Below are 16,581 nucleotides of genomic sequence, written 5' to 3' on the forward strand. Positions count from 1 at the left end.
AAAATCTTGTTGTTTCTGGTCAAACAAGTGGAAAATAATCCAGTGAGATGAGATAATCCCCCTTGTTTCCAGTGATTATCAACTTGATTTTTCTTTTCCTGATGCTTGTGGGATGATCTGTCTAATTCTGCCTTGTTTCCATGTATTTAATCTTTTCCTTTTCCCGAACCAGTGAAACTGCATTGGAAATGAGTGGGATCATCTCATCCCACTGGCAGATTTTTGCACTTGTTTGAAGAAAAACAAGATTTAAACACTGAAGATGAGACTAAACGAGACACTAAACTAAATCTCCTCAGTCATTCTGTTTTAGATTAAGTGTTAAAATCTCATTTTCCTTAAAACAAGTGAAAAAATATGCCAGTCGGATGAGATAATCCCACTTCTTGCCAATGCTAATAAACTTTTTTCCTGAATTTTCTTAAATCAGCTGTCATTTTCTAGAGACAAGTGGGCTGATGTGCCTTATTCTGGCTCGTTTCATCATAGTTTCACATGTTCCCAGAAAAAGTCCTGAAACAAATGGAACTTCATTGAAAATAAGTGGGATTATATCATCCCACAGGCAAATTTGCCCATCTGGTTTAAGAAAAAGCAAGATTTTAAGGCTAGATATGAAACTAAGATGGAGAGTTTTTTTTTATGAGTCTTCTAAGGACATGCTGTGTGTTTTGCCCCAAATCCACCTTATGTGCAGAAATCTGGTGGTTTCCCCTCTAGCAGAAGGATGGACCTCTGCTGGCAGAGCATTAACACCACCGTACTCGGCTCCGATGTCTTGTTACACTAGGTAGAGGAGTTAAATAAATTATATGAAAGCTGAGCCACATCTAATGGCAGATTTATTTACATCCAACTGGTGGGATTGTAGGTTTATCCCACAGAGGAGCTGGTTCCCAGAGCTATGTGGAAATAAACCTTTGAATGATCACATAGCATCACAGAGTAAAATAATAGAAGGATTATGTACGGTACTCTATTATAGACTGGAAGTAAATAGGCTGAGAATTTCCTCAAGATCAAGAAGCTTTCAACTTCCCACTCTAAATCCACTGTATCTGCAAAAGACAATGGAATTAGTGTGTGAAGAAATTAAATTGCCAATATGTTGGAGCGACAGCTGGTTTTTGTATTCCCTTTTAAAAGATAATGGCGCTAGGAATGGGATCATAGCAGTTAGTGGGAATAGTCGAGGGGGAAAAAAAAATGCCCGGGCATTGTTCAGTTTAATTTAATTTAATTTAATTAATATCTTCATAGCTTTGTAAGGGAAATTTAGTTTGCAGTTTCCAATGCACATGCATAACAAATGATCTGTTCCTATAAAATACAGATAAACATCATTTGATAAGAGCAGGGAGGGAGGCAAATGCACAACACAGTGATCAGTCACTCATCAGTGGGGAGCAGAAAGCTCTTAAGAAGACATGAGATGCTATGTATATCATTCTGTGTGCAACATGTGCCTCATTTCCATGCACAAAGCACAATGGTGAGCATTCATCACCACATGAATAAAGAGGGCAGCGTTTGCTTGAGCAATTTAAAGAGATTTCATCGATGCCGGCCAACGTCTTTCTCTCATCATGGCGCTCTCCTCTCTATGAAACAGGCTACACGATAATTGTCATGGAATTAAATATTTGATTAATTCAGCCGCTAATTCACTCATTTCCAAAACACACAAGCTGTTCTCGTCTCCCTCCCAGGGGGACATCGATCGCAGATCACCGAGAACGGACAGCCATTAGGAAGCATTAGCCTCTCAACTCTCCAATCCTCCCGGCTGGAGAAATAATGCATGAGCCATCCCCAAAAACTTCATCGTCTGCATTCACAATTTATTAATGCTCTCGGCACAGCCATGTGGTATGGAACAAATAAAGTGGTTGGTGGTAAGCAGACTAAATCTCCATTACTGAAGTAGCCACTGAAATATTATTAACAATATCAGACCACTGCAAAAGACATTTTGACATGAATGACCATTAAATTATGAATATGTCTACACAGATTAGGACAAAATAATGAGTTTCATTCTCAAAATCTGGCACTGGTCATTTTTTTAAAGGCTTTTTTTTTTAAAGAACAATGGGGAATTTAAGTCCTTGTCAAAATAATAGCACTTTTACCACTTACGATGCAAAAAAATCTCCATTTTACCAAGTCATTTAGTCTCATCCTCAGTGTTAAAATCTTGTTTTTCTATTAAACAAGTGCAAAAATTAGCCAGTGGGATGAGATAATCCCACTCCTTTCCCATGCAGTTTCACTTGTTTCAGGGGAAAGGGAACGCATAAATGAGTTGAAACTTGGTGGAATAAGGCAGATCAGCCCACAAGTATCAAGACAAATGCGCTTATTTCAAGTTGATTAACATTAGAAACAAGTGTGATTATCTCATCCCACTGGCAGATTTTTTTTTCCCCCACTTGTTTGAACAGAAACAAGATTTTAACACTGAATAAGAGAATAAATGAGTTGTTTACACTCATTGAGGAGCCTTTTTGTTTCATGATATTGAAAAATGAACAGGAGTGAAATTATTTTTTTCTTCAGAAATGAGATATAGCATCTTGTAAAGGAATGTCTTTAAACATCCTCTAACCATCGCTCACCTTTTCTTTTATAAGTCGGTTCACCGGGTCGGATGGCTAGTTGACCAGTCACGTGTAAACGAGGGCATTAATCATACAGATTAAATTATGACAGGAAAACAAAAACACAGAATATAGTTTGTAATAATGCTACATGGAATTAGAATTTATTGGTGATTATGCTTCTCATCTTATTTGCATTTTAATGTAGTTTTGCAACTTTGGATATTTTTTCCTCCCTCTTGTCACACAGTCATATTACCATTTTAATTCAAAAATATCTCATTGGCATTGCAAACGCCACTCTGAAATTACCACTGTAAAAGGGGTATTTTGAAAATGTTGTTTACTGTTGTTTACTGATTACATAATTGCATGTTTGGGGGAAAACAGAGGACTCATTTTAACTTGATAGAAGCAAGGCAGGAAATGTCGGTTACTGGCAGTTTTGCCTCACATGCTGCCATGTTGGAGGAGTGACAAGAGAAGGGAAAAATGGCTGCTTCTTTCAGCCTTAGAAAGCAAAATAAATGGCTTCTCTTTTCAGTGGTGCGCTCTTCAAAGCACATTATAAAAGAGAGAAAAGATCAGAGAAGACAAAGTGATGAGATGCAAGTTTTCTTTGTCCCATGTGCAGTTAATCCCCATGTAACATGCGGCTTTCTGTGCTGCTCTCATGTGCACATGGGCATGTATTCCAGCGGCTCTATATTTACTGCACTATATCTTTATATGTGCTGTTGTTTGCTTGCAAAGCAGTCTCACTTGTGTCAGGATTTTTTTCTGTGTGACAAGTTTAAATATGTTGAAACAAAGCGGAACAAGGACAATCATCCTGCAGAAAATAACAGAACAGAATAAATACAATCAGTATTTAAAAAAAAACATGACAAATCAAGAAAATTCTGGATATAAGTCGAAAAGTATTGATTTTTTTTTTTTTTTTTTGCAGTGTCCTGTGTCCTGCAAAATTAATCTACCCTTGTGGCGACTGAGGATCTGAGCCGACCTGAACTAAACTAGCATGATGGCATGTCCTTGGTAACCCCTGTTCACTGCGACAGGCCTCGGTTACACACAAATCCTGACAAATGTGGAAAATCACGAGCAAACAATAATTTTCAAAAGAAGCGGCATTTTCCAGAAAAGCTGTAGAGCATAAAACGTTGATACTTGATGCTGGATAACATTTCAAATTTGCTACGATTCAAACATTTGTAAAGCAGTGACTTCTAAATTAAGATTACTCACATTTCTCAGATGAGGAATGTCTAATTTTGGAACGGGGCTCCTCGCAGCCAGTTAATGCAGTGACTCATAATGATGTAGATGAGAACCTCAGCCCATTAGTCGGAGCTGGGTGAGTAACCAGGGGCTGGAGACCTTGTGGAGGTGGACAGCTCGGTCTGAAAATAGGCCTGAACATAGAACCGGGAAGAACTGTGCACTAAGGGAAAAGAGGGAAGCTGATGGAGCCTGGAGCTCAGCCTTCAGGAAAGAACGGGTTATTAGTCAAATACTGAAACTTGACTGCAGTCCAGAGAAGGTGGGGAAACTTTTTTGTCACAACACCTGGTCCAGGTACCCACAGCTCCAAGGCACGAGATGGGTATACACTGCAAAAAAAAAAAAAAAAAAAAAACAATCTCCATCTTACTATGTCATTTACTCCCATATTCAGTGTTAAACTCATGTTCTTTAAAGAGGTGGCCAGTGGGATGGGATAATCCCACTTGTTTCCAATACTAACAAACATTTTTTTTTCTTCATTCAAGTGTCATTGTATTGATCCCTGTGAGCCGATCTGCCTTATTCTGCTTTGTTTCGACGAATTTATGCTTGTTCCCAGAAAAATTATTGAAACACGTGAAGTTGCATTGGAAACAGGTGGGATTATCTCATCGCATTGGCATTTTTTTTTCTCTCTTGTTTTAAATCCCTTGAACTCTAATTTTCCCTTACCCTCTCCCTTAAAGTAAAAAAAAAAATCCATACTGTATGACACCGTTACATCCTTACACCATTACATCAAACAGAGAATATCTGGTTGGACTGTGCATCACTTTCAACACATTTTCCTGTTATTCAGACCCTCTGGAAACCTTGGGATCTCCACTAAAAACTAAAATAGAGTGCGATGGGTTTGAACAAAGTTTGCCTGTGTAGCAATTACATTTCTCCATTTCTCCATTGGGAAGAAAAACAAGATTTTACCGCTGAATATGAGACGAAAAGACTTTTTTAACAGTGTACAGACTAAGCTGGGGCAGCTGGTCCCATCCCATCATTAGCCTTCCCATGAATGTGATGCTCTGGCTGGGTGGTGCTGGTGATCCTGGAGCCCTCTGGCTGAACCTGTGCTGCAGGTTGGTGTATGGCTCTCTGAGGCCGAGTCAGGTCCTGCTGCTCTGCTTGCTCCTGCTGCTGCGGCTGCTGTATCGAGCTCCTGGTTCCTGTCCAGCGACATTAGCCTTCCCCGGCCCGCGCTGCTGCTGGCTCTGCTGAGTCCCCCAGTGCTGCTTGGGCAGCGGGACGAGGTGCGCGATGCCCGCTGCCTCAGGTTCTGGGAGATGGATCGATGCAGGTTCCTCATGGAGGAGCCGGCTGCCATGGTGGCCACCCAGGGATGACGGATGGCTTGCTCGGCAGTCAGACGGGCGGCCGGGTCAGACGCCAACAGGTGCTGGATGAAGTCTTTGGCTGGGCTGGACACAGACGGCCAAGGCTGTGGGACAGGAGGAAGCAGAGGAGGGTGAGCTGAGCACCCTCACTGTGCATATAACAGCACTCAGTCCCAATTAAATCAGTCCTGCCCACACACTCAGAGGGTCTGGAGCTCTCAGCGCTTTGAAACGCTGGCTGGATATCTGAACAAGGGATTCAAAGCCTCTTCAAAGTGGGATGCAAGATTTCTTTCTAACAAAGCAATAAAACTATGATCCCTGTGCTCTGCAGGCCTAACAACCAGAACTAAACTCAAAGCACAGCTAAATGTCACTGGGCAAAAGGAAGGCAGTCTTGGCTGAATGGATATGAAGTCTGGGAGACAGAGGGGCTCGGGTGCGTGTGTGGGATTGGAATCCATGTTTATTCTTGTATTTGCCTCGCAATGCAGCCATGCCACACACATGCTTCATTAGGATCTTTTAGTCCCCCCACCCCCCAAAAAATCCCCTTGTTAAGGCCCCATGTGACATTCAGGTACACTTTGAAATCCGCCACGGCATTTTTTCCCGGTGACATCAGAAACCTTTAAATCGCTCATTATGCCTTTGGTTCTTTGTCATAGAGACAACATGTGCAGGCCTCCCTCAGGCAAATGATGACCTTTACGTTCTGCCCTATTTAATAAAATATTAGATATTGGCATTGGATTAAATTAATGTGGCATCAGGTTGAAAGGATAAGGTGAAGCAAGTGGCTGAGGCATGACGGGCATTTTAATGACAGGTTGATTACGGTGTATTAACAAAACCGAATCCTACAAGAGCAGGCCTTGTCAGTGATGGAGTGTGACAGTCGCACGGTAACCTTTACCAATGTCAAAGAAAGACAGAGAACGACTGCAGAGAATGACTTTTCCTCATCTCTCTGTCTCTCCGTGATGTTATAAATCTTTGTTTTAACTCGCGAGGGTAATGAGTGCTATATTTTGCAGCCGTTTAAATGAGCGCCTAGGAACAGCAAATAATGATCAGCCTCATTCAGAGCCGAGAGTAATCAATTTCATCCCATTCACTTGTCTTTAAGATGCAAAAATATTCCCTCGTTCTACCGCCTATTTGTTCAAATATCACTCCGCCATGTCTGGCAGACGAGAATAAAAGCTAAATACAGGAAAAACGGCGTGTGCAAAAAGTCTCTTATTCTCAACTCAACCTTGCACCGACTAAACTTCGCTCTTTAGGGAGGTCTTGCTCTCCATTTTAATCCTGAAATGCATTTCTCTCTCCTTTTTTTTGTCTCTCACCCAGTAATGACAATTAATCAAGCATGAAATTGACAATCGCGAGACTGTTGCTGGTGAGAGGAATTCAAAGAAGCAGGACTCACTCATTCTCACAGTGCACTGACTGGAGAGAAGGGTGCGAGCGGAGCAGAGTACAGAGCAGCTGAACGAGTCATAAAAATGCTTCTCACTCAAACTTTCTTTCATTGTGTTGTTATTTCACACCTGAGAGGCGGGCGGAGTGACACTCAGTTTCCCTGGAAAGGAGAGAAAGTGTTTGATTGAGCTCTCACAGCTACGAAACAAGTCTGCCTTTCCTCTTCATCTAGCACTGGTGGTGATTCAGTGAGGCTTCTCATTACCGCCTCTGAAATACACATTTGATAGCAGCCGTGGCTAGCAGATGCCTTATGTCCCTCATTTAAAATGAGGCGCGCGGTGCTCGAGTTCAGCTCTGTTTCTCCGCACCGCCATCAGTGCATGGAGCTCACTGGGAAAGAGAAGGAAAGGCCTCAACAAACTAGGAATGATAAAAAAAAAAAAAAAAAAAAACAACTGCCAGAAATATCCATCTTCGCAAGTCATGTAGCCTCATAATCAGGGTAAAAATCTTATTTTTCTAAAAAACTGGTGGGGAAAAAAAAAATCTGCCAGTGGGATGGGATAGTACCACTTCTTTCCAGCAATAAGGAACTTCAATTTTCTCGACTCAAGTGTCATTTTATTGATCCAAGCGGGCTAATCTGCCTTATTCTGCCTTGTTTCGATGTATTTATATTAGAAAAACACTGAAACCAGTGAGGCTGCACTGGAGACAAGTAGGATAATCACATCCCACTGGCTGATTTTCCCATTTGTTTTAAGAAAAGCGAGATTTGAACACCGAATTTGCGGCTACAAGACCTGTAAGATGGATTTCTTTTATTTATTCGCTTATTTTTTGCTGTGAAGAGCTGTCCTGAAGACGCACAGACAGTGAGAGAGATGGGTTGGAGCGTCCAATGGTTCCCTCTCTGTCTTCTCCTCCCCTGCTATGTTACACCTGAAGAGGAAGAGCCGCACAGTGTTGTCATCTTGGAACCGGGCCACCTGCAGAAGTTTATCTCTCTCCCTTATTTCAAACATTTTTCACGTCAAAATACACAAAGGCTTTATTGGGTTTAGAGGAAGGGGGTGAAAGCCGGCGCCATACATCACTGTTGAGCAGAGAGCTAGTCGAAGAGGGGAAAGTGTGTGAGTGTGTGTGTGTGTGTGTGTGTGTGTGTGTGTGTCGAGGGGGGTGCAGAGATATTGAGTGCAGATATGGCATAAGCGGTGGGGAAACCTACAGGGCCTGGCTTATTGAGCAACATCTTGTTAGAGTGGATGAGAAGCTCCAGTGACTGTGTTTGCAGCGCGCTACATCCTCACCTGACAAAGCCATAATTACAACAAATGATGGAAACGCTAGAAGGTTAGATTACTCTAATGTGATCAAGAGGATAATACACTGCTGAATAATGAACAGCCCCACTCAAGCTCCTTAGCCAAGCACTCGCTATTTATTCCAAATCTAAATCACCTGACAGTTATTTCCTAAATGAAAAAAAAAAAAAAAAAAAAAAAAGCCATGTTTACATATTTCTTGTCACAGTGAGTGTAAATGGGGAAAGGTGGCCCGTTGCTAATGCGGGTGAAAGTCGCAGTTAAACCGCAATAATCAGAATATCAATACCCGGATGCAGCAGAGATTGGGCTGTCATGTACAATCCCCGGCAGCAAATGGACCCAGAAGATGACTGGACCAGTTCACCTTATGCTCACTAGGGGGCAGACTGTGCTAACCGTTACCCAGGATGGAGATACCCAGCTGGGGAGAGAGAGAGAGGGAGAGAAAGAGAGAGAGAGAGAGAGAGAGAGAGATGCAGATGTTTGGGTTGGGTCAGTTAAAGTGTGGCTTTAATAACACAGCAGCAGGATGCAGAGGAGGAGGCATTGTGCTGCTGTCGGGCCTGCAGGAATTTGTACTTCACTCGGAAAAAAGGCTCGCCTGGCATGAGCACACACACACACACACGCAGAAACACACACAATCCTCTATCACAGCCACACATCAGATGAGAAGCCCAGATTAAGTATGAGCGAAACACTCCGTCCTGCGTGCGGCGAACAGGTTGAGCGATAAGGTGTGAAAAGCCCCGGGGCTACAACCATCCCTCCTCTGCCCTGCTCGCCCTCTGTCCCCCCCTTCTCTATATTCCCTCCAGCACCCACCCCCACACACCCTCCGTCCCCCACACACACACACACACACCCTCCACCCTCGCCTCCTTCCCTACAGTTGAGTAAACGCATGTGTGAGTCTGCACTACAGGTTTCCAGGGTGAGGGACTGTCACACCTGTGTGTTGCGAGGGGGGCAGGTGCAATGTGTGTGTGTGTTTGTGTGTGCCAGGGCAGGGTCAACTTCAATGATTGCAGAAGGTTGCTGATACTGATACTGATAACTAATCTGCATGCTTTTGTGCTTTCTAATTTGACTTCTCTTCCTCTAGCTCTCGCCTATTTAACATCATGGCCCAGGGACTACAGTTGAAAATTAGCTTTGGCTAACACTGACACATTTACAGCTGTTGTAGATGTTCATTAATGTGTACCGTCCCTGTTCAAATAAAGTCTAAAAATAAAATAAATAAAATAAAAAATAAAAATAAAGATACCGTTGGAGGCATGCCTGTACTTCTACCCCCTGTGTAATGTGACAGCGGAAACTCTCACCTCTGGGTAGCTGAATAATATTTTTAATCTACTGTACGAATCAGTCAAAAAGTCCAGCTGATTGTCTTGATTTCTAATCAACGTAATGAGCAACACCATCGTGGAAAAAGACATTACTCCTTGGTTACTGAAGATAAACACTCCTCACTAACCACTAGAATCAAGGCTGGAAAGACAGCGTTCCCAGAATTAGATCTATTTACTCAAATAACAGAACTCGATTCTGATCTTACCAGATTTGTTTACGTTTCTATGGTTACATTTCTGCCACAATGTAGCCCGGTGATTGTAGCAACAGACGTTTCTATGGTTACGGTTCTGACTTTTTTTTTTCCTTTTTTTCCTTTTTTTTTTTTTTGGCTGAACACCTGCTTGTAACATGTTTTTGGTAAGCTGCCATGTAATGCGTTGACATGTTTCATCACGACATGATATTATATCGATTCTTTGGAAAATGATGTGATATTTGCCGATATCACAAAGTCAGCCACGATACGGTTTCGATTCCATTCAGGAGCGCACACGACCTAACAACGCTGTGTTTCTGTGTCAGATACTTGGCCAGGTTCATCATGTTTCCTGAGTACGTTATCTCCTACTGGCATTGTTTGCAACATGGCATGAGATTTGTCGGTTGAGCTGTCATTTTTTCTAAAATTCAAAATACTTCCACACTGCTGATTTATTCCCGAGAGCGGAGTCGATATCCTTATTGTCTTTTTTTTCCTGGCTGCTGGCAGCAGCTTCCATTATCTGTCTGGCACTGGCACTGTTTGAATGTTTAGGAAGGCAGTGTGCTCGAACAGAGATGGTGACACAGACATGCTGTGGGAATTTCAAAATAAAGGCGTATCTCTAAGATGATATGGATCGATGTCTTCACTTAGGTTTGATTATATCGGATCATTGATCATTAGATCGACCTGGATCATTACACCCTTAGTAATTAGGTGTAACAATAATGTGCAAAAAGCTGTTTTTTATTATATAATAATTTTGTGATGACCCTTCCAGGATCTAGTCTATACAATCATTTTTTCTGCTGAGTACTTTAGCTATCTTTAATCCTGGGATCACTCTCTCTTTCATACAGGAAGTGAGTGTTTGTGGCCTTTGAGATCATGCACGTCCCAAAGTGCAGCGGTGCAGTGAACGACATGAAGAACCCCATCGATGGAGGAGGTTACCACTTTGTGGATATTTATGATGAAGATGTGGAAATTCACAGTGATGGAGATGACATTTCATTTACGACGTTACAGTGTGTGTACGTGCGTATGTGCGTTACTGTGTGTTCGTCAGTCTACTGAAGAGGACGGATACTTGCACACGACAGTGAACAAGTGTCAACCACCCTCTTGTCAACATGTGCATGTGATTGATGGCTAATCCATCAGTGACAGAGCCCTGGATTGCTGCTCAGCCATGACTGATGTCTTCATATGGCCCGCGTATGAATTCCAGATCGGTATGGAGAAAATAAAACGTTTTCCTTTGACTCTGCATCTCTCTGGGACTATGTTAGACCCTATGTAAATATGTTTTCCAGCTTTGTTCACAAGGATATCCCTCCACCAGCGTGGCCCACATATGAGCTACATCGAAAGCCACCATGAAAAACGTGAAATAAGCCTTTGCATAACGTCTGGAAGGATTTTGCACCATTGTTCAGTTGGTGGTCAGTGCAGCGGTAAACACTGGGATAATAGTCCAGGGCCTATGTAAGAGAGCCTCTTGTATGGCAGACTAAAATGTCAGACTGCATCCCTCAGAATCAGGCCAGGCTTAAAGCCCAGTGAATAATCCAGCCTTGGGTGTAATCAGCGTGAAAGAACAAGCTCGAACTCACCACTGAGCTCGACAGAATAGGCTGTTAAAAATACCCACTTCAGTTACATGACAGACGAATGAGAAACAAAAAAAAAACCAAAATAAAAAAAAAAAAAAAAAGCATCCATACAGGGCGCCGTTTCCCCCTTTCTAAGCATTCTCAAAGAGCTAAACCAAGCGGAAACTTGAGACACCACAACAAACTTTAGTATACCCATTCGTGTGCATTACAATTCTGTAGAGGTAGAGATGAAAGTGAGGGAAAACTCACCTTCCCACCACACCTTGAGTGCTATGTTGCCTTCGCTCAGTTGAAATTGCTCTACTTTCACCAAAACTATGAAATAATGTGGCTTTATACGGTACCTTTTACAGCAATATGTTTAATACGTTTTTACCGCCGGGTTGGACAATTTCATAGCATGCACATCAACCCAAACAGATTGCGTAACGTGCAGAGCTGCTCCGGAAGCAGAAATGATGGCACTGGTTTAGTTGTACCTCAGTAGGGGGAGACAAAAACACTTTTTCTGGCTGATAAGAATGGTTAAGATTAGGGTTGAAAAATTCCGGGAATTTTCAAAGTCGGAAACTTTCCATGGGAATTAATGGGTATATATGGGAATTAACAGGAATTTACAGGAATAATCTGGAAATTTGCAAAATTGCATGTTGGCCTATAAGCAGGAACTTAATGTAGTTGAAGAAAAACTGTCTTGCAGCACAATCCTGGTTCAAACAACCAGATTTAACACGAATTCAGTTGAATTTCCACACGGCTCGGCCTCCATCTGAGCCCACAGACGACATCCAGTCAAGGAGGTTTTGAGGAGGTTCTTCTGCCTTCTGCTAACCACTTTTCTTAGAAATACAGTTTTCATATAAGAATGCAGGTTATAGTTTGATTTAGCTGCTGACTGAGGAGTGCTGATTCATTCATTGAGCCTATTTCTATTCATTTATCCACCATCAATCTTGAAGGACTGAGAAAAAAAAAAAAAACTACTCAAAATAAGTCAAAGTCAAAAATGTCATTAGTTTGCACGCATGTCTGCTTATGACAAAACAAAATTTCTGAAATTCCCCAGCTTAACTTCCCATGGAAAGTTTCCGGAATGTTTCCGGAAATTTTCCACATGAGGCTGACTATCCATAATAATAATAATAATAATAATAATAATAATATATATATATATATATATACATATATATATATATATGTATATATAGTTAACCTGGATGGTACAACTAACTACAGTAGCCTGTATCAATCTAAGTAAACTAATTAGGTAGCTTGACTGTCCAAGATCATTCATGTTGGTCATGAAAAAAGTCACTTGTATTTTTACTTTGCTATTCAAGTTTGTGCTCTGAATTATTGACTGACTTGTTATATTTTTGTTTGTTTGTTTTTTCTCCACCTCTGAGGTTTCAGAGGTTTCCAAGTGTCTCCTGTTGTGTCATGAGGGTAAATGCATTGGAACTCACTTTTGAAAATTTCTACAGACTCGCAATTTGCCATGGACTCCTGTATTATATCATAAGATATTTGTAATCAGATCTATCTCAAAAAATCCAATAAACATAAGCTTTCCAAAACCCTACTCTTGCAACCCCAAAAATATCATTAAATATTTTTTCTTTGGACTTTTCTTTTGAAACCACTGGCTGATGCTCCAGCCCGCCTACTCTACAGGATTATTATCTCCTTGAAATGTTTAACTAAACTACAACTGACATGTACATTTCTGGGAAACTTACATCCCCACGGAAGCTGTACTTCCCTCTCAGAATGGCTCTGTAGAGTCGTGTGCGGCTGTCGTCCTCGAAGGGCATGGACCCGCTCAGAACGATGTAGGCAATCACCCCGAGGGCCCACATGTCCACTGCACATGAATAGGGTCTCCTCAGCACCATTTCAGGGGCCATGTACTCAGGGGTGCCACAGGTGGTTCTCAGGGACCAGTCGTCTCCTTTCGCACCTTCATCGCTTCCCTCGTCTGCTCCTGATCTGTCACACCCACGACCGGCGCCTCCAAAAGTGGCCAGTCCAAAGTCGGTCACCAGCAGCCTGGAGTCGGCCCCGGGGTGATAGTACAGGAGATTCTCCGGTTTCAGGTCTCTGTGTGTGATACCAAGGCCGTGGAGGTACCCGACTGCAGCCAGCACCATCCGCAGGGCCCGGGTGGCATCCCGCTCCGTGAAGCGCCCCGTGGTGACGACCCGGTCCAAGAGTTCCCCCCCTGTGGCCAGCTCCAGCACCATGTAGACCCGCTGTGGAGTCTGAAGCACCTCAACCAGCTGAATCACATTGGCGTGGCTGACCCGCCGCAGCACTGCCAGCTCGGACGCGCACACCTCGCGGCCTCCGGGGGCCTTGACCTCCATCATTTTGATGGCGAAGGGCCGGCGCGTCGCTCTGTGCTCCACGCGCACCACCCGGCTGAAGCTCCCACGGCCGATCAGAGCCTTGACGTCGTATCTGACAGGACAGAGGGGGGCGTGATGAGTTATTGCGGCATAACCACCTCATGACACACCGCTCCAAAGCAATCACCGTCTCTCTGCAGCTGTAGCCGTGCTGAATGCTCAAGCCACCTGTATGCACATAATGGCAGACCTCTGTATGTTTATTTTTGTCCCGTACTGACCATGAGATCTCATTGTCCTCACTCGCAAATGCAACTGCATGTACCTCTCGTATTACATCCGTTGTTGACGTCTTTGCACTAGTGCCATCAAAGCAAATTTGTGTATATGGTGTATGTGCCCAGAAAATAAATGGATTCTCATTGCAATTTAGATCGCATACAAGGCAATAGTACTCCAAATCTCTATATATCCACTTTAGAAAATTGTCAGTATCTGATACTTTTTTCAGGCTGAAATTTTGGAAAAACATAAATGATGATGTTTTATAGCCAGATGTCTTGTGATGACTCTTAACCTCGCTACTAACCCATAATGTAATTAACTTTAATGCCAGAGGTCAAAATGGGAGAGTTTGTCTTTTTTGTGTCTTCCTTTCCTCCATCCTTTCTTTCTTTTTAATGTTTGATATCTCATTTTGAAACAAAACCTTTCACCTGTAGGCTGAGACAAAGGTCATGTAACAATTGACATTTACTCAAGTACTGTACATTTTGAGATACTAGTACTTTATATTTTCACTTCACTACATTTCATAAGGAATATTGCACTTTTGGCTCCACTTCATTTATCTGATCGCTGTAGGTAATATATTGCAGAATACGACTTTACATGCAAAACATGCTATAAACTTATAAAAAAGAATGCATTGTTAAAGTTTAAACTCAGTCAACTCAAACACATTAAGCCTACACTGCAAAAACTCCAAATCTTACCAAGAATATTTGTCAAAATGTCTTATTTCTAGTCAAAATATCTCATTACAATTAAAATAAGACATGATCACCTCAGAAATGACTTGTTTTTAGACGATTTCACTTGTTTCAAGATAATTTTCACTTGAAACAAGTGAAAATTAGCTTGTTTCATTGGCAAAATTTATTTCTTGTTTCAAGCTAATTTTCACTTATTTCAAATGAAAATTAGCTTGAAACAAGTGGAAATCGTCTAAAAACAAGTTACTTCTGAGGTGATCATGGCTTATTTTAAGTGTAATGAGATATTTTTACTAGAAATAAGACATTTTTACTTGAAATAAGACAAATAATCTTGGTAAGATTCTGAGTTTTTGCAGTGTAGCAACACCTGGACCAACTAAAGGTTTGTACGGTTAATACACCAATAATTTGGCTTTTATTCATTTGGCTACTGTCTGTAAATACATTTTACTGATACTCGTATATTTTTACTTGAGAAAAAATATGAATTCAGGAGTTTTAATGCAGTATTTATCCATTATAGAACTGCAGCTTGTACCAAAATGAAGGATTTTTCTATCACTGCGGAGATGCTATTCAAATGTGGAGGGGGATACACACTTTCCTTGAAATAGCATAGGTCTCTTGAGTTATATTGGTGCTTTCATTTGACAAATACAGGAAGACAGTCTCCAGGTGTTAATAAGACCTAGGCCTTTCACACTAATGTCTGTCCTCATTACTGCCATGCACTAAACACATTAAAATGCATGAAAAAGTTGGCAGCTGTACACCAAGCAGAATGGGAAAAGACTGAGACATTCAAAGGCTCTCGTAAACAGTGCAAAACTTCTGACCTCATTTCATCTTGTATTGAGTCTTAAAACATAATTTTCTGAAAGCGAGTGGAAAAATGTGTGGCGGGCGAGATTAATCATACTGTTTCCGGTGCAGTTTCAGTTGCTCGGTGAAGTTTGCAAAAAATAAGTTGAAATCAAGCAGAATAATAAGGCAGATCACTCACTCCATCAGGCTTATACCCATATGTCAGTCATCAGGCAATTTCTGTCTTTTTTTTTTTTTTTTTAATCAAAACTGACGGTATAGATACATTGTGGCTTATTTAATTACATTTTTAATGAATAATTGATCACTACCACACTGGTGTCGGAGAATCCATTAACCTGAACTGATGCAACATTCCTGCTGAAATTATTTTGATTTGATTCCACACATGGAGTCTCCGTCACCTGATTGAAGAAAACAGCTTCAGAAATAGTTTTGCCGGAAAGCTGAAAAACTTGATGAAAGTGAATTTGCAAGTGAAATAAATGAAATCACACCACCTCTTTTTTTCTTTTCCTTTCATGCTTGTTTATAAGAAAAAATAAGACTTGATGCCAGATGAAGATTAAATAACTTGCAGTAATTGCTTTACTTTGTAGGGGATTCTTATGGAAGAATAAAAATGTACCTTGCCGTGACACGGGGATCAAACTTGGCCCTGTACTTGGCAACTTTGTCCTGCTGTTGTCCGTCTCTGAGAGCCTGCTGGCGGGTGTTTGAAGGCGGCTGGTGGTGAGCCCCACTGCCGGTGGCAAGCCATGAACTCTTCGTCTTCTCCTTGTGCTTCCTTGGCTCATCATCATCCTGCGCTTTACTGAAGGCCACGATTGATTGCACCACACTTACATAGCCTTTCTTGGACGCTTCAGGCAGCACCTTGCCGGCCCCGCAGCCCATCACTCAAACGCAGCCAGCCTTTGCCATGGAGAGGACGAATTTGTACGCCTGTTGATGAAAAATCCCTCTGCAGCCGACTAAATTTAAGATGGAAATGAGAGAGGGAACTCGCACAGCAGCTTGTGTCTCCTACTGCTGCAGCATGAGCCCACTGAGGCAGGTGGCAGTCGCTTTGAATGCATGGAAACCTTTACAGTGGGTGACACACACACACATACTACAGGTTGAGGGCTGGCAGGTGTGTGAACTCAGTTAGTCACTCCTGTGGCAAAAGTGTCATGTAAATAGAAATTGTTTTGAGGCTATTGTCATGCCTCACACTGTGGGCTACCAGAATAAGCAAAGCCTAAAGAAGTGTG

General features: G+C 42.0%; 1 protein-coding gene across 1 annotated transcript; it reads right to left on the minus strand.

Annotated features, from left to right (window-relative positions):
- Positions 1-4,884: 4,884 nt before the first annotated feature.
- On the minus strand, positions 4,885-16,222 carry LOC115379215 (serine/threonine-protein kinase H1-like). The gene is made up of 3 exons (XM_030079936.1): positions 15,954-16,222; positions 12,894-13,614; positions 4,885-5,322 (listed from the first exon to the last, which is right to left on the minus strand). Exons 1-3 carry the CDS (start codon positions 16,220-16,222, stop codon positions 4,885-4,887), a joined length of 1,428 nt encoding a protein of 475 aa, XP_029935796.1.
- Between the last annotated feature and the right edge of the window lie 359 nt (positions 16,223-16,581).

The sequence above is a fragment of the Myripristis murdjan genome, chromosome 20 (genome assembly GCF_902150065.1).
Source record: "Myripristis murdjan chromosome 20, fMyrMur1.1, whole genome shotgun sequence".
NCBI lineage: Eukaryota > Metazoa > Chordata > Actinopteri > Holocentriformes > Holocentridae > Myripristis > Myripristis murdjan.